This window comes from Medicago sativa, chromosome 6 (genome assembly GCF_051527215.1).
Source record: "Medicago sativa cultivar Bolivia chromosome 6, Bolivia_mono, whole genome shotgun sequence".
In the NCBI taxonomy this organism is placed as follows: domain Eukaryota; kingdom Viridiplantae; phylum Streptophyta; class Magnoliopsida; order Fabales; family Fabaceae; genus Medicago; species Medicago sativa.
This window is the reverse complement of record NC_140754.1, coordinates 18,958,784-18,984,066: the sequence shown is the minus strand read 5'-3', so window position 1 is coordinate 18,984,066 and position 25,283 is coordinate 18,958,784. Positions and strand designations below refer to the sequence as shown.

The following is a 25,283-nucleotide window of genomic DNA, read 5'->3' as shown; positions in this document are numbered from 1 at the left end:
GCACTTATATGGTTTTTGGGGTTGGTTTCGGTTTGGTCTAGGAGGACTTCGGAGGATTGTGAGGAAGTAGCCACCTGTTGGGGTACTTGAGAAGTCCGAGTCTCATGCATCTTACTGTGAGTAACTATGGAGTCTTCTGTTGATGTAAGTTTGGCAATAGAGTCCTTCAAAAATTCAGTTTGATTTTCAAGCTCTTGGAGCTGCTCGGATTGATTTATACAAAAATTTTCTAAAAAAAGTTCCAAGCTGGATTTTTGAGGGACTCTTTGGTTGTTTGCATAACTGGGTGGTGTTGTTTGTTGTCCAAAAAGATTTTGAGGGGTTTGAAAAAAATTTTGGTTGTTTCTAAACCCTTAATTATATTGAGCATGGTTTACTTGCTTAGGACTTCTAACAACACTACCTAGTTCGCAATCAATGCCAAAATGGCCAAATACACCACAAATTTCACAAGAGGGAGATGCAGAAGAAGAAGAGATGACACTAACATTTATTTTTTCAAATTTTTGGGTTAATGCATCAATCTTAACGGCAAGGTGATCATAGTTAGAGACTTCATACATACCTGCCTCCTTTTTGGAGGGTGAAGAATTAGTGATGGCTCTCTCGTCGGTCCACTTGTAATCAAGGCGTATGCTTCTGTGTAATTCTTGTTCATTAAAGCTCCACCTGCAGCTGCATCAACATAAATTTTTGTGGTATACAAAAGACCATTATAAAAAATGTGAATAATAAGCCAATTCTTTAAACCATGATGGGGACAAAGTCTAAGCATTTCTTTGAAACGCTCCCATGCATCGTAGAGAGATTCTCCATCTTTTTGAGTGAATTGTGTGATTTGAATCCTTAATTGGACGGTTTTAGCATAGGGAAAGAATCGGGCAAGAAAAATTTGGTTCATTTGTTGCCATGAAAAGATAGAACCAATTTCCAATGAATGAAACCAAGCACTAGCTCTACCCCCTAAGGAGAAAGGAAAGAGGTGCAGCCTTACGGCCTCTTGGTTTGCATTCAAGGTTCCACTGAGTCTTAAAAAGGTTGAAATATGAAAATTCGGATCCTCAGTGGGTGATCCGAAAAATTGATTTTGCTGCACTAAGTGAACAAGTGCAGGTTCTATTTCAAAATTGTCCTCAACCGTTGGGTACACAATAGCATCATATGACTCATTTGAAGATGGGATTGCATACTCTTTGAGAGAGCGTTCCTTAGTCATATCGTTATTATCTTCCCAAGAAGTTAAAGGAAAAGGAAGAAATAGAGAAAGAAAGAAATAAAATAAAATAAAATAAAATAAGATAAAACAAAAGATTTTTTTTTTTTTTTTAAAATAAAAGTAAAATAATAATAAAAGAGGAAATAATATATATTATATATATATGTATATATATATATGTTTTTTTTTTTGAAAGAAATATAAAAAGAAACACAATAAAATAAAATAGGATAAAATAACGGAAAAGATTTTTTTTTTTTTTTTTCAGAAAGAAATATAAAATAAAATAAAATAACGAAAAAAAAGTTTTTTTTTTTTTTTTTTCAGTCTAATCGTTAAAAAAAGTTAATCAAATTGCAACAACTCCCCGGCAACGGCGCCAAAAACTTGATAGAGCCAAACCGCAAGCGCACGGCCTATCGAAGTAATAGTAGTAAGTAGAGTATCGTTCCGCTAGGGAGTTGTGAATTCAATTAACTTTTAGATAATGATTAGAAGAGAAGAAAGATTATGAAATAGGGGGTTAATTGCTAAAGATAAATAACAATAATAATAAAAGAGCCTTGGGATTATTAGTTTATCATAATAACAAACCCTTCACTAGACAAGACTTAAACATCTAATTTCATGGTTTATACCTTAATTTCTAAAGACCGGTTTCCCTTAGCCCCTCACCTTTCCGATGAAAGTCCGGTGAGAGTTTACTTCTAGTAACCAAGCCTATTTCGCTGACTTGATTACTAGAAGATGCATAGAGGATTGAAACTACTCTTTGTCTCAATAATTGCAAAGACTATTTCACTGTTTTGCAATTATTGTCTAGATTCACTTGTTCCAACATCAAAGCTCCGCTCTCGCTTTATGAATTGATGTTTGGGATGATGGATTAACGATTATCAAACCCTCCGCTTTCGCTTCCACAGTTTGATAATTGTTAATCCACGTTAAGACGGTGAATCTAGATTAGAAATTAGGGTTACATAGAAATTAGAGTTTAAGCTTGGTTTGTTTAGGATTATGTCATTAGACTTACCAACAATCCCAAGACAAAGAAGTGTCTACTCACTAACGTTCATTGTAGACATAGGGGAAGAAGAGAGAAAGCAATAAAGTAAAAGAATGATAATATAAAAGTGAACTTTTATTCCAAGAACAAAAGATGAATGTTTATGATGGAGTGCTACTCTATTTATAGCTTTACAATTGACTTAGAAACTAAGCTACTATAAGGGCAAAACAGTAAAGCTGCAACGGAGTAACTTGGGCTTGAAGAAAAGCAGCAAAAGTGGTCCTGGAGGGTGGCACGGCCGTGCCACATGTTGGCACGGGCCGTGCCAAGCTTCTGACTTGGTAGAGACATATTTTTGTCTCGTATCTTCGTATTCTTGTACTGTATTTGCTCCAGTCCTCTTTCTTTTGCTCCAAGACACCTTCCACCATATATTCGTTCCTAAAATATAATAAAAGACAATTTAAAGTAAAATATTCTAAAAGGAAATAAAATGCAATAAAATCAAATCAAATCTTAAATAAAACTAAACTAAATAAAGCAATAAAATAGACTATCTATGACTCATCATTAATCCATCATCCCAAACATAAATTCATAAAGCGAGAGCGGAGTCTTGATGTTGGAACAAGTGAACCTAGACAATAATTGCAAAACAGTGAAATAGTCTTTGCAATTATTGAGACAAAGAGTAGTTTCAATCCTCTATGCATCTTCTAGTAATCATGTCAGCGAAATAGGCTTGGTTACTAGAAGTAAACTCTCACCGGACTTTCACCGGAAAGGTGAGGGGCTAAGGGAAACCGGTCTTTAGAAATTAGTGTGTAAATCATGAAATTAGATGTTTAGGTTTTGTCTAGTGAAGGATTAGTTATTATGATGAACCAATGATCCTAAGGCCCTTTATTATTATTGTTTTTACCTTCAGCAATCAAACTCTCTTTTATTAACTTTCTCTCCTCTAATCATTCACTAAAAGTTAATTAAGTTGAACAACTCCCTAGCGGAACGATAACTCTACTTACTACTATTACTTCGATAGGCCGTGCACTTGCGGTTTGGCCCTATCAAGTTTTTGGCGCCGCTGCCGGGGAGTTAACTAATTTAATTAGCTTTTTCTTAGTGATTAGAATTCTCTCTTCTTTCTCTTTTCTTTTTATTTTTAACTTTTTATTTTTCTGTTATCGTTAACTTCTTGGGTCCTCAACCTTTGATGCGAAGAACTAGAAATCAAGCGGTATTCATACCCGAGTTCGAAAGGTTCTTACATAGAAGAAGGAGAGCAGCACAAAATAACACCGCCATGGCCAATCGCACTCTCAAAGAGTATGCAACGCCGTCTACGGCTGAGCCACAAGCTGTTATTGTGTACCCAACGGTTAAGGATGACAACTTTGAAATCAAGCCTGCCCTACTTAACTTGGTGCAGCAAAACCAATTCTCGGGATCCCCCACTGAGGATCCCAATCTTCACATCTCTGTTTTCCTACGAATTAGTGGAACCATGAAGGAGAACCAAGAGGCCGTAAGACTTCATCTCTTTCCCTTTTCCTTAAGGGATAGAGCTAGCGCTTGGTTCCATTCCCTCGAAGTCGGTTCCATTACTTCATGGGATCAGATGAGGCAAGCATTCCTTGCCCATTTCTTTCCACCATCTAAAACCGCTAAACTTAGAGACCAAATTACGCGGTTCAACCAAAAAGATGGGGAATCTCTCTATGATGCGTGGGAGCGTTTCAAAGAAATGCTAAGACTTTGTCCCCACCATGGCCTAGAGAAGTGGCTTATAGTCCACACTTTTTATAATGGCTTGTCTTATACCACTAAGATGTCTGTTGATGCAGCTGCAGGTGGAGCACTTATGAACAAGAACTACACGGAGGCGTATGCCTTGATTGAAGACATGGCTTAGAATCATTACAAATGGACCGACGAGAGAGTCATCTCTAGTTCTTCATCCTCCAAAAAAGAGGCAGGTATACACGAAGTCTCTAACTATGACCACCTTGCTTCTAAAATTGATACACTAACTGAAAAACTTGAAAAACTCAATGTTAATGCTATCAATTCTGCTTCTACTCCTTCTTGTGAAATATGTGGTATAACTGGTCATGCTGGTGTTGATTGCCAACTAGGTAGTGCTATTAACGGTGTTGAGCAAATGAATTATGCTCAATACAACCAAGGGATGAGACAAAATCAAAATTTTTACAAAAACCAAAATCCCTACGGACAAGTAGCACCACCCGGTTATGCATACAACCAAAGATTCACTCAGAAATCCAATTTGGAAATTTTGTTGGAAAATTCTATTGCCAACCAAAACAAACAACTTCAAGAACTTAAAAGCCAAACTGGATTTCTGAATGATTCTCTTTCCAAGCTCAATACCAAGGTTGATTCTATTGCTACTCACTCTAAAATGCTTGAAACTCAAATCGCCCAAATAGCCCAACAAGTGGCTACATCTTCCCAAACACCGGGAGTCTTTCCTGGTCAAACCGAAGCCAATCCCAAAGCCCAAGTTAATGTCATATCTTTTGGGGGTAGTAAGTTAGGCGAAACTTTTGCTAAGGTTAAAAACATTGGGAAAGAAAATGTCAAGCCCTTAGGTGATAAAGTTGTGATAGAGGAAGCAAAACCGCTTGAAGAAAACAAAACTCCATCCCCCTTAAATCCTGATAAGCTTAAACTAGAGGGTAAGTTTGAAAAATTTGTTAACATACTTAGGAAGATTTGCATTAAACTTCCCCTTGCTGAAGCTTTGTCTAGGATGCCTCTATATGCCAAGTTTGTAAAGGAAATTTTTTCAAAGAAAAGGGCTATAGAGCATAATGAGACAATAGCCTTGGCAAAGGAAACTAGTGCAATCATTCAAGAAGCACCCCCTAAGCTTAGAGATCCAGGTAGCTTTGCCATACCATGTGAAATTGGGAATGAAACCATAAACAAAGCCTTATGTGACTTAGGAGCTAGTGTTAGTTTGCTGCCTTTGTCTCTTCTTAAAAGGATAGGGATAGGAGAGTTGAAACCTACCGAAATGGAATTGAAAATTGCTGATCGTTCTACCATGAAACTTGTAGGATTTGTCGAGGACATACCTGTTAAGATAGAAGGGATATACATCCCAACTGATTTTGTAGTCGTTGACATTGAAGAGGACGATGACGTCCCCATAATCCTAGGTAGACCTTTCCTCGCAACTGCAGGAGCTCTCATTGATGTTAAACTTGGTAGGATTGTCTTTCAAGTGAGTGATAAGATGGTAGGATTTGAGTTGGAAAACGTTATGAAGGGTCCCGCTCTTTACTCTTGTTGCATGCTTAACGATCATGTTGTGAAAGAACGTTTTATAGCGTCATCTGCTCAATATGATATCTTTGATCCATTCTAAGGACTCTTTCTAACCGTCAAGCTAATGACATTAAAAGAGCGCTTCGTGGGAGGCAACCCACACATTTAATTGCTTTTGTTTTGTTTTTCTTTGTTTTAAGCGTTTTTGTAGGTAATTGTCCAAGTTGATTCGAAAAAAATGGAAAAATTTTGAAGCCCCAGGACCAGAGAAGAGGCACGGCCCGTGCTAGATATGGCACGACCGTGCCAAGTTTTGAAGCAAAAAAATGATGGATGAAGTCAGAAAGATGGCACGGCCGTGCCCGACCTCTTGTTGCCCATATATACAAATTTTTCTTTCTTCTTCCTCATTCACAAACAACAACCCTCTTTCATCTTTCAAACTTCTCTCTAAAACCTCCATAACCTTCAAACCTTCAAACCCTCATATCTCCCTCAATTCTTAACCAAATCACTCAATTCTTTCACCAATCAACCACAAACGTTATCCAAAACAAAGACCACCAATCAAAAACATCTTTCATCCATTCAAATCCATAATTCACCAAAACCCTAATCTTTCAAAACCTAACCCAAACACCACAAAACCTTAACCAATCTCCACATCCAAACACACAAACCTTCCTTAAACATCAACCCCAACCCTAAACCAATCCTTTCCACCAAAAATCCTCCCAAACCCTGAACCTTCAAAACTAATTCCAACAAGGGTCAATGGCTTCAAGAAGAAGTGGTAAAGAACCAGCAAGCTCTCAAGGAGGACCTTCCCCAAAGAAGCAAGCACAAGTGAAGAATCATGGAATAAACTTCAAAAACAACAAGCAACGGGACAGGTATAAAATTCTAATCTCTAAACACTTGCATCCTTCTCGTTATCCTGATCCCAATACTTTAGATGTGCTAGAGCTGTTTCATGATGTTTCTAGGTTGATAGGAAAGTTAGGTTGGACTGATTTGCTGAAACCTATGCGGGGTTATGAAAACTTCACTTATGAATTTTTAAGCTCAATTGTTTTCACTAAAGATAAGTTGAATTTTGATAACCCTAACCATAGAGTTGTTTTTCGGTTGATGAATATTGATTATGACATGTCACTTCAGCACTTTTGTGAGGCCTTAGGTTTTGCAAATGAAGGATATATTCATGATCATTGGGATCCTAGCCTAAAACCGGATAACTATGACCCAGCTGCCTTTTGGACACGTATCACCGGCGTTTCCAACTATGTTCCTAGAGCCAACAAAGCTAGCAACATCCACAACCCCGTACTTAGGTACCTCCAAAGGGTAATGGCTTGCACTATTTGGGGTAGAACCGAGCTAGGAAACACTAGAACCGATGAATTGTTCATGCTATGGGCAATGCTCCACGACCACCCCGTCAATACTTGTTTTTACTTGATTGATTACCTAGACTTTGTCGGTACTAGACTGGCCGGTAGAGGAGACATAGTGGTGGGTGGCATCATTACATATATAGCTAGGTGTTTTGGAGTGGGTGAAGATGAGGGGATCAAACCAATTGAGGGAAACAATAGGCTTAACATAGAAACCCTTATTGCTATGAATTTCATCAAACATCGTCCACCGCTCCATTACGAACTTATGCTAAATATGCCAATCGTGTTTTTATTGCCTAACCCATCTCGTACTACCACCGAGGTGGAAGAAAATTGGTTGTATGTTAATGATGTGCAGGTTCTTGGTGAGCAAGATGATGAAGAGGGAGAAGGTGCTAACTTGCACCATGATGAGGGAGAAGGTGCTAACTTGCACCAAGAGGGGCACCATGGCCATGAAACCGGTGAGCTTAATGAAAATCAAAGATGGACATGGATTCACAATGAAATCGAGAGGATGAGCACCGAGCAACAAAGGCAAGGTGTTGAAATCTCCGGCCTTCGCAATGAAGTTCAAAGGGGCAACCGTGTCAATGATGAAAATAATGAGATGCTCCGTCGGATGATGCAACACCTCCAACTTCAAGGTTCCTTACGGACCTCAATAAACAAATGTGAGCTTTCCTCTTCCTCTCTTCTCTTCTTCTTCTTCTTCTTCCTATCTCTCTCATTCTTCTTCTACTCATCTCCTTCTTTCTTCCCCTTCTATTTCTTCTTCTTTTTCTTTTTGAATCATTGAGGACAATGCTTCCCCTAAGTGTGTGGGGGGGGGGGGGGGCTAATAAAGTGTCTAGAGTCGTAGTGTTCCCAAACTCCTTGAACTTTATTCTTTTGTTCTGTTTTTATAGTGAAAGGCATGACTAGTAGCTTGTTTTTAATGTAAAAAAAATGGCATGAAAATTTTTGTTTTGTCTCTTTCTTAAAGGCTGCTTCTTGTACATAAAAGTAGTTTCTTGTGTTTCTTATGTTCTTGCTATACCCATATCATGTTTTATTGTGAAAATCTCCAATGAGAAAAGCACCCGGTTGCAATCTTTGAGCAAGTGTATGAATAGGTATTTTAAGGAACACGTTCTATCTTTAGTGTTAACTTAGACCCTTTAAAGTCTTAAGAGTAAAAGTAGTATAAGTTTGTGTGGGAAAAATCAATGTTCTTAATTGTTATATTCTTAATTGTTAAAGTTATAATGGGGCGGGAGAATGGCACCAACATGTGGGGGAAAGGACAATTACATCCTAACTTCCTAATTGTGGTGGTGACTCCCTAATTTGAACTTAAAGTGAAACTAATTCATCAATGCTAGGGGGAAAGGACAATTACATCCGAGAAGACTTCCTACGCGGAGATGAAATAAAAGAAAATTTTGCAGCACTACTTAGGGTGATTTTGAATCTAGGGAGAAAGGACAATTACATCCGAGAAGACTTCCTACGAGGATAGATAGCCCCTAAGCATCTGCAGCCCCTTGTGCTTAATTGTTAAATTTAATTCAATCTTAACTTAAATTCCCATCACTCTTATATGAAATGAAGAAAGGACTTTTCTCGGTTACTTTAGCACTAAGGATAGAACCTATTCCTCTTAATATCTGTCTTATACAGGAGCAAGAAAAGGGTTGGACTGCACACACACACTCACTTGAGACTTGATGTTGGGTAGAATAGGTTCATGAGAAGTATTTGAAATTGTAATTAGTGTACTTGAAGCAAAGCCTTTCTTTTGAGACATTTGTTCTTAATATTGCCATAATCAAATCTTTTGTTGCTGCTATGTTTGCTGCCTTTTGCTTGAGGACAAGCAAAGATTCAAGTGTGGGGGAGTTTGATGAGTCATAGATAGTCTTATTTATTGCCTTATTTAGTTTAGTTTTATTTTAGATTTGATTTTATTTTATTGCATTTTATTTTAGTTTAGAATATTTTACTTCAAATTGTGTTTTATTTTATTTTAGGAATAAATATATGGTGGAAGGTGCCTTGGAGCAAAAGAAAGAGGACTGGAACAAATACAGCCAAGAATACGAAGATACAGGACAAAAATATGTTCCCCCAAAGTCAGAAGCTTGGCACGGCCCGTGCTAACATGTGGCACGCCCGTGCCCGTCTCCAGGACCTGTTTTGCTGCTTTTCTTCAAGCCCAAGTTACCCTGTTGCAGCTTTACCATTTTATCCTTTTAGTTGCTTAGTTTCTAAGTCAGATGTAAAGCTATAAATAGAGTAGCTCTCCACCATAAACAAGGATCCTTTACTTTGTTTATTTCAATTGCTATTTTAATAAAAGTCTTTATTTTCCCTTTTACTTTCTTTGCAATTTACTTTACTGTTATTTTCTCTCTTCTTCCCCCATGTCTACGATGAACATGAGTGAGTAGACTTCTTCGTCTTGGGATTGTTGGGGAGTCTAATGACTCAATCCTAAACAAAACATGTCTAAACCCTAATTTCTATGTAACCCTAATTTTTAATCTAGATTCACCGTCTTAACGTGGATTAACAATTATCAAACTGTGGAAGCGAAAGCGGAGGGTTTGATAATCGTTAATCCATCATCCCAAACATAAATTCATAAAGCGAGAGCGGAGTCTTGATGTTGGAACAAGTGAACCTAGACAATAATTGCAAAACAGTGAAATAGTCTTTGCAATTATTGAGACAAAGAGTAGTTTCAATCCTCTATGCATCTTCTAGTAATCATGTCAGCGAAATAGGCTTGGTTACTAGAAGTAAACTCTCACCGGACTTTCACCGGAAAGGTGAGGGGCTAAGGGAAACCGGTCTTTAGAAATTAGTGTGTAAATCATGAAATTAAATGTTTAGGTTTTGTCTAGTGAAGGATTAGTTATTATGATGAACCAATGATCCTAAGGCCCTTTATTATTATTGTTTTTACCTTCAGCAATTAAACTCTCTTTTATTAACTTTCTCTCCTCTAATCATTCACTAAAAGTTAATTAAGTTGAACAACTCCCTAGCGGAACGATAACTCTACTTACTACTATTACTTCGATAGGCCGTGCACTTGCGGTTTGGCCCTATCACCATACATGCTAAGATTACCATGATTTTCATTTCAAGAATCGTTTGATGTTATGTGCATTTCCTAGATGTCGTTTTGGGGTTATAAAGTTGTAAAACGTTGAAAGAAAAGATTCGGAATGCACCACCGACCCCACAAAGAGCCAACAACCAACAAGCATGCTGGCCAAACCAGAGGATTTCGCTATCAGCGACCCTGGGGCGAGTTTCTTGGCAAAATTTCGCTATTAGCGAAATAATTTCGCTAATAGCGAGTTTCTTCGGGTCTGTGGTGCTGATTTTGCAATTTTGACCCAAAACTCGTCAAATTCGACCCAGCAATGCACCATAATCATCCAGCAACATATATTGACTTTAAATAATATATTTCATGGCAATCTAACATGTAATCGACAAGAATTGATCAAAGGGACATTAGGGTTTAAAACCCCTCATTAACATAAATCTAATACTTTCTAACATGAATTTACACAACCAAAGGGTGGTAAACTATCTAGGGAACTCACCTAAACATGTTTCTTGCAATTCTGAAGCATCAATCCCTAGCTTTTGATCCATTCTTGATCCTTAACTTTCAAACCAAACCATGCTTTAATCCTTTCCTTCATGTGTTTCTTGCTTGCTAAGCTGCCATAATCCATGCTTGATCATGTTTTGGAGGAAGTTTGGATGATTAGAGAGGAGAGAGAAGGCGTGGGTTAGAGAGAAGGAAGAGATAGATTCTTTCTCTCAAACCTAGAGAGAGAAAGTGATGGAAAATATGAAGGAAAATGGCCCTTGTGGCCTTATATAGCCACTTGCGGCTTTTTACCACTTTGCCCTTCGCCTTAGTCGTGTTTACCTGAAACTAATACATAAGTCCATGCTTGACTGATATAACATAATATTATCTCCCATCGTGCTTAACATTCTTCATCCTACGCGTTTTCCATGAACATTAGTCCTCTGATACATTTGACAGATACAAATTCCATTAGATAAAGAGCGGGATATTACAAGGGATTTGACATCACGGTCTACTATACTCTCTGGTTCCGGCTGAAAAGTCAAGTCCAACTGCAACTCAATGGAGTCTAGTTCAATTGGCTAAAAAGGATCCGGAATATACTTCCTCAATTGAGACACATGGAACACATCATGTAAACCTAACATGGTTGGAGGTAAAGCCAACTGATAAGCCACTGGACCGATACACTTGAGTATTTGAAACGACCCTACATACCTGGGACACAATTTCTTTGTTCTAAAGACACCTCTCAAACCCAACTTAGGCGTAACTCTTAAGAATACATGATCACCTTCTTCAAACTCCAAAGGTCTCCGCCTCTTGTCTGCATAACTCTTTTGACGACTCTGAGCCGTCCTCATCTTTTCCTGAATTGATTTAAACTTTAGCGTTGTTTCTTGCATGATTTCTGGTCCAATAATACCCTTGTCTCCAACTTTGGCCCAGCATAAAGAAGTTCTACAACTCCTACCATACAACGCTTCATAAGGTGCCATACCTATACTTGAGTGATGACTATTGTTGTAGGAAAATTCTATCAAAGGTAAATGATTATTCCAACTTCCACCATCTTCCAAAACACAAGCACGCAACATATCTTCTAAAGTTTGACTAGTCCTTTCTGACTGGCCGTCAGTTTGTGGGTGATAAGACGTGCTCAACTTCAAACGTGTCCCTAAAGCTCTTTGAAAAGCCTTCCAAAAGTGTGAAGTAAAGATTGGATCCCTGTCTGATACAATGCTCACTGGAACACCATGTAGCTTGACAGTCTCCGAAATGAACAACTCTGCATACTGCGATGTCTTGTAGGTAGATTTAACCGGTAAGAAATGAGCTGAATTGGTAAATCTATCCACGATCACCCAAATCGAATCATGTCCCTTCTGAGTACGAGGTAATCCTCCCACAAAGTCCATAGATATGTGCTCCCACTTCCATTGCAGAATTTCTAACGGCTGAAGTAAACCTGTTGGCCTTTCATGTTCAATCTTAACTTGCTGACATACAATGCACCTTGCTACAAACTCTGCAATATCCGTTTTCATGCCAGGCCACCAATACTCTTTCTTTAAGTCTTAATACATCTTGGTGGCACCAGGGTGAATTGAGAAACTACTCTTGTGAGCTTCTTCTAAGATCAAATTCCTAAGCTCCAGATCATTCGGTACACATAATCTTCCTTCGAACAAAATTGCTCCGTTTGTAGCCATAGAGAATTCTGGATAACCAATTCTTTTCTGTAATTCATCATCTGCATCTTGTGCTTGCACAATCCTTGACCATAAATCACATGAGACTTCCAATTTATGCAGCCAAATACCATCATCGACCTTCGTGGCTTCGAGGTTAAGATCTCAGACTTTCTCATACAACTTACATGTGTGCATCATAACTTCAGCTTGAGCTAAGACTTTTCGACTCAAAGCATCCGCTACTACATTAGCCTTTCCTGGATGATATTTCAAATCAAAGTCAAAATCCTTTAAGTACTCCATCCAATGCCTTTGCCTCATATTTAAATCCCTCTTATCAAACAAGTATTTCAAACTCTTGTGATCACTGAATAGTTCAAACTGCGCTCCATATAAGTGATGTCTCCATACTTTCAAAGCAAAAACTACAGCCGCCAATTCTAAGTCATGAGTGGGATAGTTTTCTTCATGCGTCTTGAGCTGCCTGGATGCATAAGCTATCACACTGTCTCATTGCATTAGTACACAATCGAGACCCTTAGATGATGCATCACAATACACAGTGTATTTCTTTTCCGGGTCCGGAATAGTTAATACTGGAGCTTGGGTTAACTTCTTCTTCAGAGTCCTGAAATTTTCTCGCATTCTTCATTCCATTCAAACGGCACATCTTTCCTTGTAAGCCGTGTTAAAGGCAAAGCGATCTGTGAAAAATTCATGATGAATCGCCGTTAGTACCCAGCTAACCCCAAGAAGCTTCGAACCTCTGAGACACTCTTTGGTCTAGTCCAATTCTGAACAGCCTCTACCTTCGACTGATCGACTGCCACACCTCCTTGAGAAATAACATGTCCCAGAAACTTAACTTCTGTCAACCAAAGGCACGAACGGAAGCACTTCCGCCGCGTGGAGACGTCTTTCGACGGGAAGAAACTTAAAGAAAAGTGCAAAAACTAAAAGCAGAAAGCACCTAAAAGAAAAGTAAATTGACATTATTATTATAGTGGTCAGTTATAATTTTTTGTTGCTATTGAGAGGTGCTAGTTATAATTATGTGGTGAAGTTGTTGTTTTTGATACTATACTAGTTAAAAACCTTCTTAAAATAGCCCGATGACATAAAATGCGAGTTTGGTAAAAAAATAAAAGTGTAGAGCAACTAAACAACACAAACACAAGATAAACAACATAAATCAAGGTCCAAGGAAAATTATTAATATACCGATTTTATGACATAAAAATAATTTATAATTTTACAAGTAAATTAAAATATAGCAATAGATTATTTATCTCGCGAAAGAAATTTAATGCTTAAAGAAGCATAAATCAAAGTGCGAGGAAAATTATTAAAGTAAAGTGATTATAGTTACACACATTTACAAACATTTTTCTTGCACTTTGTAGTTTTAGGGCCACACATTAGTCTTGGACAATGGCCAGTATGTTTGCAACCATATTTCACTGTCAAGTCAAATAACAATAAAGGAATGTTGTTAAAGGAATATAAAATATTGTGTCTAACATAAAGAAAATGAGAAAAGAATGTCAAGAGTTACTTACTTCCACTGGTTACCATGAGAAATAGAGAAAGAAACATTATCAAAGCATAAACATAGTTGAAAATTTGAGCCATATTTTTCTTAATGTATATCTTTTTTTGGTTACACTCTGAATGTATATCTAAAATATGAAGTTTTGTTTAAACATTTTATAAGTAAAATTTAATTCTTTGGTAACATCAATTAAATAATCTTCCCTCAATAAAAATCAATTAAATTGTATGTTTATCATTTAAGAATTGTAAGAAAGCATTTACTAAACTGAAGTTATTGTTGAATGTCTCTAATGTAGATCAATGTGACATATTTGTCCTTTAACTCACTAAATTGATTAGTTAAACATAATAAAGATCTCAAATAAACCTTTTGATGCTCGTCAAAGATTCTTTGTTTTTATAAGGGCCAAAATCCCAAAATTAATGAGAAATAATAGTGATGAACGATAATTGTTTTTTAGCTTTGATAATTATGAATTGAAGAGGTAAGAAAACATTTATTTATAGATTAAAATTACAATATGATAATTTTTTTGGTTTAGAAAATGAGACGATCGTAAATTAATACATATCTAATGTGAAAATTATATGATTTGTTTTGTTGTTGATGTCAACCCTCCGATTCCTCAGAAAAAAAGGCCCAAGTCATTGAGAGTTTGGTCGGGAGTTTAATAAAGTACGTCTAAGAATTGTTTCCATCAGGAATCGAACCTGGATTGTCCTGAACAATTCATCATAGGGGAGCTATTTAACCATTTGAGTCAAATCACTTGGTTGACAATTGCATGAGTTGATCAAAGTGTTAAATAAGTTTTTGGTCTATATAAATATATCATTTTATGTTTTTAACCCCTTTAAACAATGATCCCTGCAGTGTTTTCTGTAAGCAAATTTAGGCCTTGCTTGCCTTAATGTCCCAATTTGTGTAATAAGATTAGAAACTTTTTCATTTCAATCGAGAGATGACATTTATATCTTATCTTGAAAAATTCGAATGAAATAAATTAAAATGACTTGCATTTGAACAAATGTTTAAAAAATATTATAAGTTCATAAATGTACAACATTTAAATGAATCCTAAATCTAGACGACTGATTGTGAGCAGACATCTACTAACACTTTGAAATAGATTTTACACAAAAAATAATGTTAACATGGAATGAGATATTGACTATCAAAATAATCTTATTACTCAAATTGAGATGTTACACTATTACAATAAGATAAAGATACCTTTTTTCCAGGTTTTTTTCTACTTCTCTACAATTTCAAGGAGAAGGTAGACCAAACACAATATCGATTAAGCCCTTACTAAAAAAAAATACTTTTTTTAAAATGTATAAAATTGAATGGAAGAGCTTTGACCAAAAGTTGTTCAAAGGAACTTTAGAACTACTTAACACGGAAAGCTTAAATTCTTCTCCATTCATACACCCTTTTCAATTCACGATGACACCATTTTCTTTATTTTTTAATATTATATTTCAATTTTTTTTCATCCATTTAATTTTATTCATGTTGTGCATCTTTACTCCATTTAATTTATTCATGTTGGACACCTTTAGAGTACCTCCAAGCCTCCTAGGTGACGTCTACAATATATAAGGCATACAAGTGTCTAATTTTACCTCCACTTAATTCCCACGAAGTCCATAAACCCTCTACACACACACTAGTGTTTAAACGGAGACTCTATGTCTGTCTGTCTGCTCTTTTTATTATGCTAATGTGTATAAATTACGAACAATAATTTTTCAGAAATTTTGATTTTAATTAAAATAACAAGTATAGATCCCACAAAATTTATACGTATATATATTTTTTTCACTTTCAAATTGTAACAAACTATACATATCTTTTACAATATATTTTTCACTTTCATATTTAACAAACGATACATATCTTTTTCAATGATACCAACAATATAACAAATATAATATAATATAAATTCTTATCTTTTTTAATGACACCAAGAATATAACATTCTTATAAATATTCTCTTTATTTATAAAATCTCTTTATAAATATCACACATTTATTCTCTTTTAATAGATCAACTGATCAAGGACGCTCTGCTAGGGTTTCCTAGCATGAGCGCCGCACCTTTTCTTTCTTATATTTTCAATCATCCTAGTTTCACCATAATTGCTTTTTGGTGATTGTTGATTTTGGTGATTACGTGTTTTCATAGAATACTTTAGCCACCGTTCCATTTATTTCACTTTTATCACAATTGCTTTTGGTCATTTAGAACAGTAACAATTCTTTGTGGTTGGTAATCTCAAAGCTACGGTTTGATCTACGACTGCCATACCTCCGGTGTGGCTTTGCCTGCCTTAGCCATGTTTGACTGGCAGGCAGAGCTAGCGCCTCCAGCCCTCAACTTTGGTATCAAAGAATCACGACAGCTTTCAACAGTGGTCGCTCCCCCACCGGTTATGTCCACTGTCATTCCTACGGTTCAGATGATATCTGCTGTACCTAAGCCCTCTTTTGCTCAGGCCCTTTGTGGTAATACGGTAGTGTCTGACCCTCTCCCGGTGCCTTACATTCGTGGTGATATGTTGTCGGTCAAAATTACGGATGATGTATATGTTCATGGACTGGATGCTTGCAAAACCAACCTTCGAGGTCGGTTGGTTCTGAACAAAGGAGACAAGCCTTACTCCTCCAAAGATCTTGCTGCCAAATTACAGAAGTTGTGGAAAGTGAAGGGGCCATGGCATTTGATGTCCCTTGGACGGGGTTTTTATGAATTTTACTTTAATTCACAATGTGAACAGTTTGGGTAGCCGGTACTATTAGTTTGAAGCCAGGCTTACTAAGATTTTTTGAATGGACAAAAGACTTCAACATGCACACGCAACGACAAACCCACACTCAGATTTGGATTCGGTTATGGGAGTTGCCACAGGAGTACTGGATGGAGAGGACCTTATATGAGATCGCAGGGGCGGTGGGAACTCCGTTACTCATTGATAATGTTACTAGAAACAGACTTTATGGCCATTATGCCCGCATCCTGGTTGACATGGATCTCTCGAAAGATATTTTTTATGAGGTAATGGTAGAACGTGAAGGCTTTGCGTTTCCGTTGGCAATAGAGTACGAGGGACTGCCTGATTTTTGTAAGCATTGTAAAAGCATTGGCCACGATGTTTCCAAGTGCCGTTGGTTGTACCCTAAAAAGGATGAGTATATTTCTAAAGTTACGGGTGAGAAGGGAAGAAGCGATAAGGGAAAGGAACAGATACGGACAACAAAACATGTTTGGAAACCTTCAAAAGACAACCCCTCTGGAACCGGATCCTCCAGGGCCTTTGAAGCACCCCCCGCTGTTACAAACACGGTTCCAACCACTTTAGCTCCGGTACAAGACCCTAAGGGTCCGAAGCAACATGACACTCAAACCACATCTTTTTCTTTTGAATTACAAAATGTTACAGACGACATTGTTCCAGGTACTCTCCCGATGAGTACAGTGTTTGAAATGGATTCACTAGTAGCGCATGATGGCGTGCATTTTGATGATGTGGAGCAGTCTATTTCTGTAATTCGGGAGGAGGAGTTGGTTCCCCGAATCACGGAGGCGACGACAACACTTTGATGATGTGCAAATTTTCTCCAATGATTCGGCTTCCTCCGCTTCCACTAGGGAGGACTCACCGGCGCAGCAAGAGGTAGCCCAAGATGGCGTGCAGGCAAACTTTCAATTTCCTCTTGTCCGTTCAATCCCGGTAGAGACAGAATTGATAGCTGAGATGGAGAGACTAGACCAAGAAGATCCCCAGGCATTTAATGCATCCACTGTTTCGCTTCAGGATGGTGAAAGAAACTCGGTTACTATGGAGGAAGCTAAAATTAATCCCAAAATCCAGGATAGCTTGGATTTATGGCAGCATATCCGTGCCTATGATAAAGAAAATGCTATTCCAGTTTTATCAAAGAAACAGAAGCAGCAAGTCAAGAAACAACTTCAAATTGCAGATCAAAACTCAGTACATCCAGTAACGGTTCCTACAGACACTGTCGGCTCCGCAATGGCTACCTCTTCAGCAACTGTAGAAATTGATGTTAATTTGATAGGGAGCGCCCCCCATGGTGCTATTCCTGTCCAACGAGTCCCTCCAAGACTTCAACATGATCTGGACCTTTGGCAACGTATCAAGGAATATGATAAAAAAGCGGCAGAGGATCCTACAATAATGGCTTTGACAAAGAAGCAACAACAAATAATGCGTAAAGAACTTCTAGATGGGAAGCCGCCTTATAGCACCCGTTCTAGGGGACCTTCTCCAAACCGCCAATGAATGTTTTTGTTTTGTTAGACAGGCTTCCAGCGGAGTTGCATATGGATTTCTTTCGAGACAGAATTGGCTTGCCCAATTATAGATTTTAGTAGTCATTTTTTATGTTTTCTTTTGTTTTTTCTTTGAGGGTTTTGGCCTAGTCCCCCCTCTCCTTGTATATTTTTTTCCCCCTTTTTTAATAAAATTTTAGAGTTAGACGGGCATAGGACGGAGGCTTCCCAGGGTGCCGACCTAGTTGGGATGTCAATGTGGCCTCCTGATGTCTGTCTTTCTCCCTGCTTAGCAAAAAAAAACATATATATATATATATATATATATATATATATATATATATATATATACACATATAAATACACACACACAAACACACTAAAGATGTAGTATTTGTAAAAAATATATCTTTTATATTTTAAACATTTTTTCCCATCAAAAAGTATTTTAAACATTTTTTATTTATCATGTTAATTCCTAATAAATTCAAAGCTTTTTACAATATTTTGCCAAACACGTTTTAACTTAAAAATAACTTTAAAACTAAAAAAAATTAAAGTAACCAAACAAATTTAACTTAAAAACACTTTGAATGTATATCTAAAATATAAAGTTTTGTTTAAACATTTTATAAGTAAAATTTTATTCTTTGGTAACATCAATTAAATAATCTTCCCTCAATAAAAATCAATTAAATAGTTTGTTTATCATTTAAGAATTATAAGAAAGCATTTAATAAATTGAAGTTATTGTTAAATGTCTCTAATGTAGATCAATGCGACATATTTGTCCTTTAGCTCACTAAATTGATCAGTTAAACATAATAAAGATCTCAAATAAACCTTTTGATGCTCCTCAAAGATTCTTTGTTTTTTTAAGAGACAAAATCCCAAAATTAAATAGAAATAATATTGATGAATGATAATTGTTTTTTAGCTTTGATAACTATGGATTGAAGAGGTGAGAAACCATTTATTTATAGATTAAAATTACAATATGATAATTTTTTTGGTTTAGAAAATTAGACGATCGTAAATTATTACATATCTAATGTGAAAATTATATGATTTGTTTTGTTGTTGATGTCAACCCTTCGATTCCTCAGAGAAAAAGGCCCAAGTCATTGAGAGTTTGGTCGAGAGTTTAATAAAGTATGTCTAGGAATTGTTTCCATCAGGAATCGAACCTGGATTGTCCTGAACAATTCATCATAGGGGAGCTATTTAACCATTAGAGTCAAATCACTTGGTTGACAATTGCATGAGTTGATCAAAGTGTTAAATAAGTTTTTGGTCTGTATAAATATATCATTTTATGTTTTTAACCCCTTTAAACAATGATCCCTGCAATGTTTTCTGTAAGCAAATTTAGGCCTTGCTTGCCTTAATGTCCCAATTTGTGTAATAAGATTAGAAACTTTTTCATTTCAATTGAGAGATGACATTGATATCTTATCTTGAAAAATTCGAATGAAATAAATTAAAATGACTTTCATTTGAACAAACGTTTACAAAATATTTTTAAGTTCATAAATGTACAACATTTAAATGAATCCTAGATCTAGACGACTGATTGTGAGCAGACATCTATTAACAATTTGAAATAGATTATACACAAAAAATAATGTTAACTTGGAATGAGATGTTGACTATCAAAATAATCTTATTACTCATATTGAGATATTACACTATTACAATAAGATAAAGATACCGTTTGTCCCGGTTTTTTTTTTCTACTTGTCTACAATTTTAAGGAGAATGTAAGCCAAACACAATATCAATTAAGTACTTACTAAAAAAATACTTTTTTAAAATGCATAAAATTGAATGGAAGCACCTTTGACCAAAAGTTGTTCAAAGGAACTTTAGAACTACTTAACGCGTCAAGTTTAAATTCTTCTCCATTCATACACCCTCTTCGATTCACAATGACACCATTTTCTTTATTTTTTAATATTATATTTCATTTTTTTCATCCATTTAATTTTATTCATGTTGTGCATCTTTAATCCATTTAATTTATTCATGTTGGACACCTTTACAGTACCTCCAAGCCTCCTTGGTGACGTCTAAAATATATAATTCATACAAGTGTCTAATTTTACCTCCACTTAATTCCCACCAAGTCCATAAACCCTCTACACGCACACACTAGTGTTTAAACGGAGACTCTGTGTCCATCTGTCTGCTCTTTTTATTACGCTAATGTGTATAAAAAAAAATCCTAAAAAGTACATTATATATTACCTTCTTTCCAAAGTATATGGATAATGACATATCACTTTTCCAAAATGAAGTGAAGTTGGTGATCCTTTTGAAAGTAATTTTGCAACCATCCAATAAAATCTAAATTGCGACCTAGACTAAAAAATAATATAAAATTTAAAATTCAATGAGTATAATAGATATTCTACTTATGTTTTTTTTAATCAACAAAATTTATTAAACATAGTCTACATAAGAAGCACACTGTCAGACGTGAAGATAAACATACAAATACGGGCGCCGTATATAGGAGGAATAGTTTGGGATCCCAAATCCACACGTGGAATAAGTTTGGGTAGGCCTTCAATTTACTCAAACTCCACTTCCAAGACAACACATTTATCTCATCAACCATTTCATCAATCTCCTTTATACAATTTTTAAAAATCTTCTCATTTTTATAATTCGAAATTATGATCCAAATTGTTGCATGTCAAATTTGCCAAAACCCCTTCTTCAACTTCTAGTTAGATGCTTCCTAACGCCGACTTCCTAACTGAACAAATAAATCTTGAGGAGTAATAAAATGACAACTCCAACTTGAAGGTGAGAAAAACACAAGAAGGGGGGTTGAATTGTGTTTTGAAAAATTCTTCGTTTCTCCTAAAAACTGAACACACTGATCAGAAGCTAAGTGAGACAGCTTCTGAAGTGATGATCAGAATCTAAATGCAGCGGAATAAAACAGAGAGAGAGAAGAAGAACGACACAAAGCAATTATACTGGTTCCTTCCACAATCCGGAAGTAGTACAGTCCCCCTTGCACTTCCAAGGAGATTTCACTAAGAGTAATATCTGATTACAATTGCTCAAGCACACAAGCAAGAGACTTCCTTTGCTCAAGCACACAAGCTAGAGACTTCATTTGCTCAAGAACACAATCAATAGACTTCCTGCTCAAGCACAACTGCAAGAGACTTCCTAACTAAACAAAATTACACAGAAAATTGTTTAAGGTTGAACACTTGATATACAATCAGAGGTGCTCGCAATATAAATCAGATACATACTCAATGGACTTAAGAATTTCTAAGATATGACTTTGAGACACAGAAATTCTAAGTGAATGCAGAACAATTTCAGCAGAGGTTTGGCACTTGTAAAAATGTTGTGAGTCTTTCGTTCAGCGTTCTTGCATTACCAAAACTCTAAGTCTTCACTCCTTTATATAGAGGTGTGAAAGAGACGTTGTGAAATTGCCAGCACACCAAAGAGTCGTTGTTGAAGCTTGATCTTTCACCAATGATATTTTGCCTGATATGGTTGTTGTCCTATGAAGAACAAATTTGAAATCCATTCCTTATCCAAAGGAACATCTATGCAGGCGAAGCCGTATTCTGGAGCTGTTTTCTTGTCTTGTAGCGTGGACACAAAACAGAGTAGTGGAGAACGTGGTTGTATAATTCGTACAAAGTACAATGTCAACGCTTTCGTCCAAATTGCAAGCACATGCCTTCAAACACCTTTGAAATGACCGTTGCAATGTTCCACTAATTTTCTGCTGTGTTTTCGAATCCAATAGACAGCTTTTGCAATGTAGATTCTTCAATCTTTGAATCTTCTGCAAATCCAGTTGATCATCAGCTTCTGGTGAAATGACTTCTGATGAGGCAGCTTCTGATGATGCAGCTTCTGATGAAGCAGCTTCTTCAGCTTCTGATGATGCAGCTTCTGATGATACAGCTTCTGATAATGTGGCTTCTGGACCTCTTGTCTTCAGGAGCACTATTCTTCAGGAGCACTATTTCTTAAGGAGCACTATTTCTTCAGGAGTGCTTTTACTTTCAGGAGCGTATTGCCTTCAGAATCATCTAAGCTTCATTTTCTTTTGCTCTTTATTTTCTCATTCAGAACCAATTAATGATGTAACTTTTTAACTGTGGTCCTGTACACTTGAACAAATATTAGCTAGTCCAATTTACAATTTTTAATACCTTGTTATCATCAAAACTCTTTAAGGTTCATTGTTAAACACATTTTGTTCCAACAATCTCCCCCTTTTTGATGATGACAAACAATAGTATTTAAAATTGGTCAATTGTTGTTAATCTAATTAACGAGTTGACTTTGGGGTTTCTGAGGTTTGTAAGCTCAGAGTCTGAGGTTTGTAAGCTCTAACTCCCCCTGAGTCTGATAGTCTTTAAGGTGAGGTTTGTAAGCTCCCCCTAAGTTCTATCCAGGTTAATTAAATTCATTTTTCGCACAATAATATCAGAGCTTAAAAAAAATTGAAAGAATTGACTTAAAGATAAGAAGAATGGTTCAATTAATTTTATTTGAAATTTGATACTTCACCCTTTTTGATACACCCTTTTAATGGTAAAACAAAAAGATAGAAATTTTTCAAAATTTTCAAATATTATTAATGGGGCTCAGAGCCTTTAAATACTATCACATATACTCCCCCTTTTGTCATTAGCAAAAAGACATAAACAAAAAGAAGAGATGAGAAAAACGTAAGACTAAAGGTTCAGAGCATAATTCAAATTATTTTAAAGCATATTAACCATCTTCAAAAATTAAATAAACAGGGCATAGCAAGCATTATTATCAAAGCAAATAATAACACACAAGGTATAAACAGTTAATGATATTCAGAAGCAAAAAGAATTCAGAAGCTTATAATATCAGAAGCGAAAGAAATCAGAAGCAGAAATGAACATAGAATATCAAAAGCCTAAAAAGACAGAAAAATAAGCTAAAAGTGTGCAACTATGGGTTTGGCTTATTTCTCTAAAATCTTCTTCAGAAGCTCTTGAACATCGGCATACTTCTGATCCATCTCTTTCCTGTAGTTGTCTTCTCTGATTTTGGCTTCTTGCATGTCAGCTTCCAACTTTAATATTTTCAGCTTCTGCTCTAGTAGCTCTATTTCAAGCCTTTCATTTTCTTCTTTGAGCACCTTGTTCTCCTGAGCTAGAGCCAGGTTAGGTGCATCAATCTTCTCCAGGATCTCAGAAGGAATAATCAGATGCAGCTCCTTAGGCAGGAATTCATCAGGTTCTTTGCCTCTGATACTGAGTGGATTCTTCACCCAAGTACCAAGAACTTCAACATCTCCAGTATTCTCTTCTATTCCATTCAACCAATCTTCCAGCTTCTGCTTGGCTTGCTCTTGAGCCTCAATGCAGGAATCATGCAAAGCTGAAATCAGGTTGATGACCCTTTCTTTTATTCTTCTCCATTGCTTCTGATAGCTAACTTGATGACCCAAGTCATTTCTTCCTGCTATCAGTCTGAGAACCTCAGAAGCAATATCTTCCCACACATCTTTTAGTACTTGAGAATCCAGGTAAATGGTGGGAGGTGAAGGTTGTTTAGAGGGTTTTGGAGGGGCTAGGGGAACAATTGGTAGATTTGATGATGATTGGTCATTTGTAGTTGATGATTGGCTAGTTGATGGTTGGTCAGGAGTGAGGTCAACTACCATATCAGAGGCATGATCATATTGATCATCCTCAGAGTCTGTGTCCATATCACATACACCAATATGGTGGATGATCTTGATGACTTGTACTGGTGAAGGAGTTATGGAAGCATGAGTTGGCTCAAGAACAATGTGTTCAGGAGCGGCAGTTTCAGATGCAGGTTCTGGTATGGATTCATGTTCAGGAGTGGGTTTAGTAACTGGTTGTTCAGGAACAGTATGTTCAGGAACGGTCTTTTGAGGAGAGACTTGTTTAGGAACAGATGGTTCAGGAACAGTTGGGGGTGAAAAGGCTTTATCTGGTGAAGGTTTTTGTTGTGGGGGGTCTTCTGAAACAACTTTATCAGAAGCAGCTGCTTCTGGAGTTGTCTCAGAGGCTTTTTCTGAGGTTGAGTCAACATATTCTGGTACAATCATGTTGAGAGGTTGAATGTTAAGAGGTTGAGGGTTAAGACGAAAGATATTATTAATGACTCTATCTCTCTGCACAGCCAATTCAGTCAACTTCTCATTGATTATATGACCAACTGGTTCATAAATGCTTGACTGAGATGGCTTTGTGTTGGTATTGGTTAATGTTGACTAACGTTTTACTGGTTTTCTAACAAGTTGAGCTATGGGTATATCATCATCAGAATCTGAAGATGATGATGAGGATTTTGAAGAGGGTGAAGGAGAGTCACAGGATATCTCATGTACTACAGGTTCTGAGTGTGTGAAAATATTACCTGTTGTAGAAGGTTCTGAACAATCAGCTGACTTCATTTGATCATCTTCAGCAATGTCAGAAATTTTGAGAAGTTGTGATGCTTCTGTCATTACCCTCTCTTGAAGTACATAAGCAATCTCCATAGCTTTTCCAATAGCTTCTGACACAATAGTAGGAGCTTCACTCTTCTCAGAAACATGAGGAAAGTCCTTGGTCCTCCTTACTGCTGGCTTCCTCTTCTTCTTTGGTACTACAGGTTGATCACCAGTAATGCCAACATCCATGATCAACCTAGAATCCATGTCTTCAATAGCTTCTTCAATTGAAGGTACTGATGAACCACCAATCGTGAGCTTGTCAGCAGCAACTCTTGCCTTCTTAACAGTCTTTTCAACCTCCAGATAATCTTCTGCAGTCATTTTTCTTTTAGACCTTTTGCCTTTTGCTAGAGGCACTGCACCACCAAACATTTCTTCAGGTACTTCATCCAACCTGATGATCTTGTTGGTTGTCTCATAGTGATCCTTGATATAGTACATCTGCACTTCAAGGGGATCCTTCTTGCAGATGGGTGGAAAGTCCTTCATAAGATCAGACTTAACAAGTGATTCACTCAAATCTGTTTGGAGCTTGGTGACAACAGGGATCAACTTCATATTCTTGAGGGTTTGTGCATTTATGAACTTTCCAGTTTTCGTATCAAGCAGCTCATCTGTGAAGTCTTTAGCACTGCTTAGCTTGTCCAAAACTCCTCCTTGATAGAATATTTCTGACAAGAGTCTTCCATAAGGTACCCAGGTTCTATTCTGCAGC

The 25,283-nt window shown here is 36.7% G+C and overlaps 1 protein-coding gene and 2 non-coding genes across 3 annotated transcripts; 2 read left to right on the top strand and 1 right to left on the bottom strand.

The window, feature by feature from the left end:
• Nucleotides 1–746: 746 nt before the first annotated feature.
• LOC146913455 (small nucleolar RNA R71) lies at nucleotides 747–853 on the top strand. Its single transcript, XR_015017112.1, has one exon. It is a non-coding gene; the product is annotated as a small nucleolar RNA R71 (small nucleolar RNA).
• A 3,038-nt stretch (nucleotides 854–3,891) lies between these two features.
• On the bottom strand, nucleotides 3,892–3,998 carry LOC146913454 (small nucleolar RNA R71). The gene has a single exon (XR_015017034.1). It is a non-coding gene; the product is annotated as a small nucleolar RNA R71 (small nucleolar RNA).
• Nucleotides 3,999–16,111: 12,113 nt separating this feature from the next.
• On the top strand, nucleotides 16,112–18,079 carry LOC146913453 (uncharacterized). The gene is made up of 3 exons (XM_085720932.1): nucleotides 16,112–16,400; nucleotides 16,553–17,336; nucleotides 17,425–18,079. The coding sequence occupies exons 1-3, from the start codon at nucleotides 16,112–16,114 to the stop codon at nucleotides 18,077–18,079; spliced, it is 1,728 nt and encodes a 575-aa protein (XP_085577058.1).
• The last annotated feature ends 7,204 nt before the right edge of the window (nucleotides 18,080–25,283 follow it).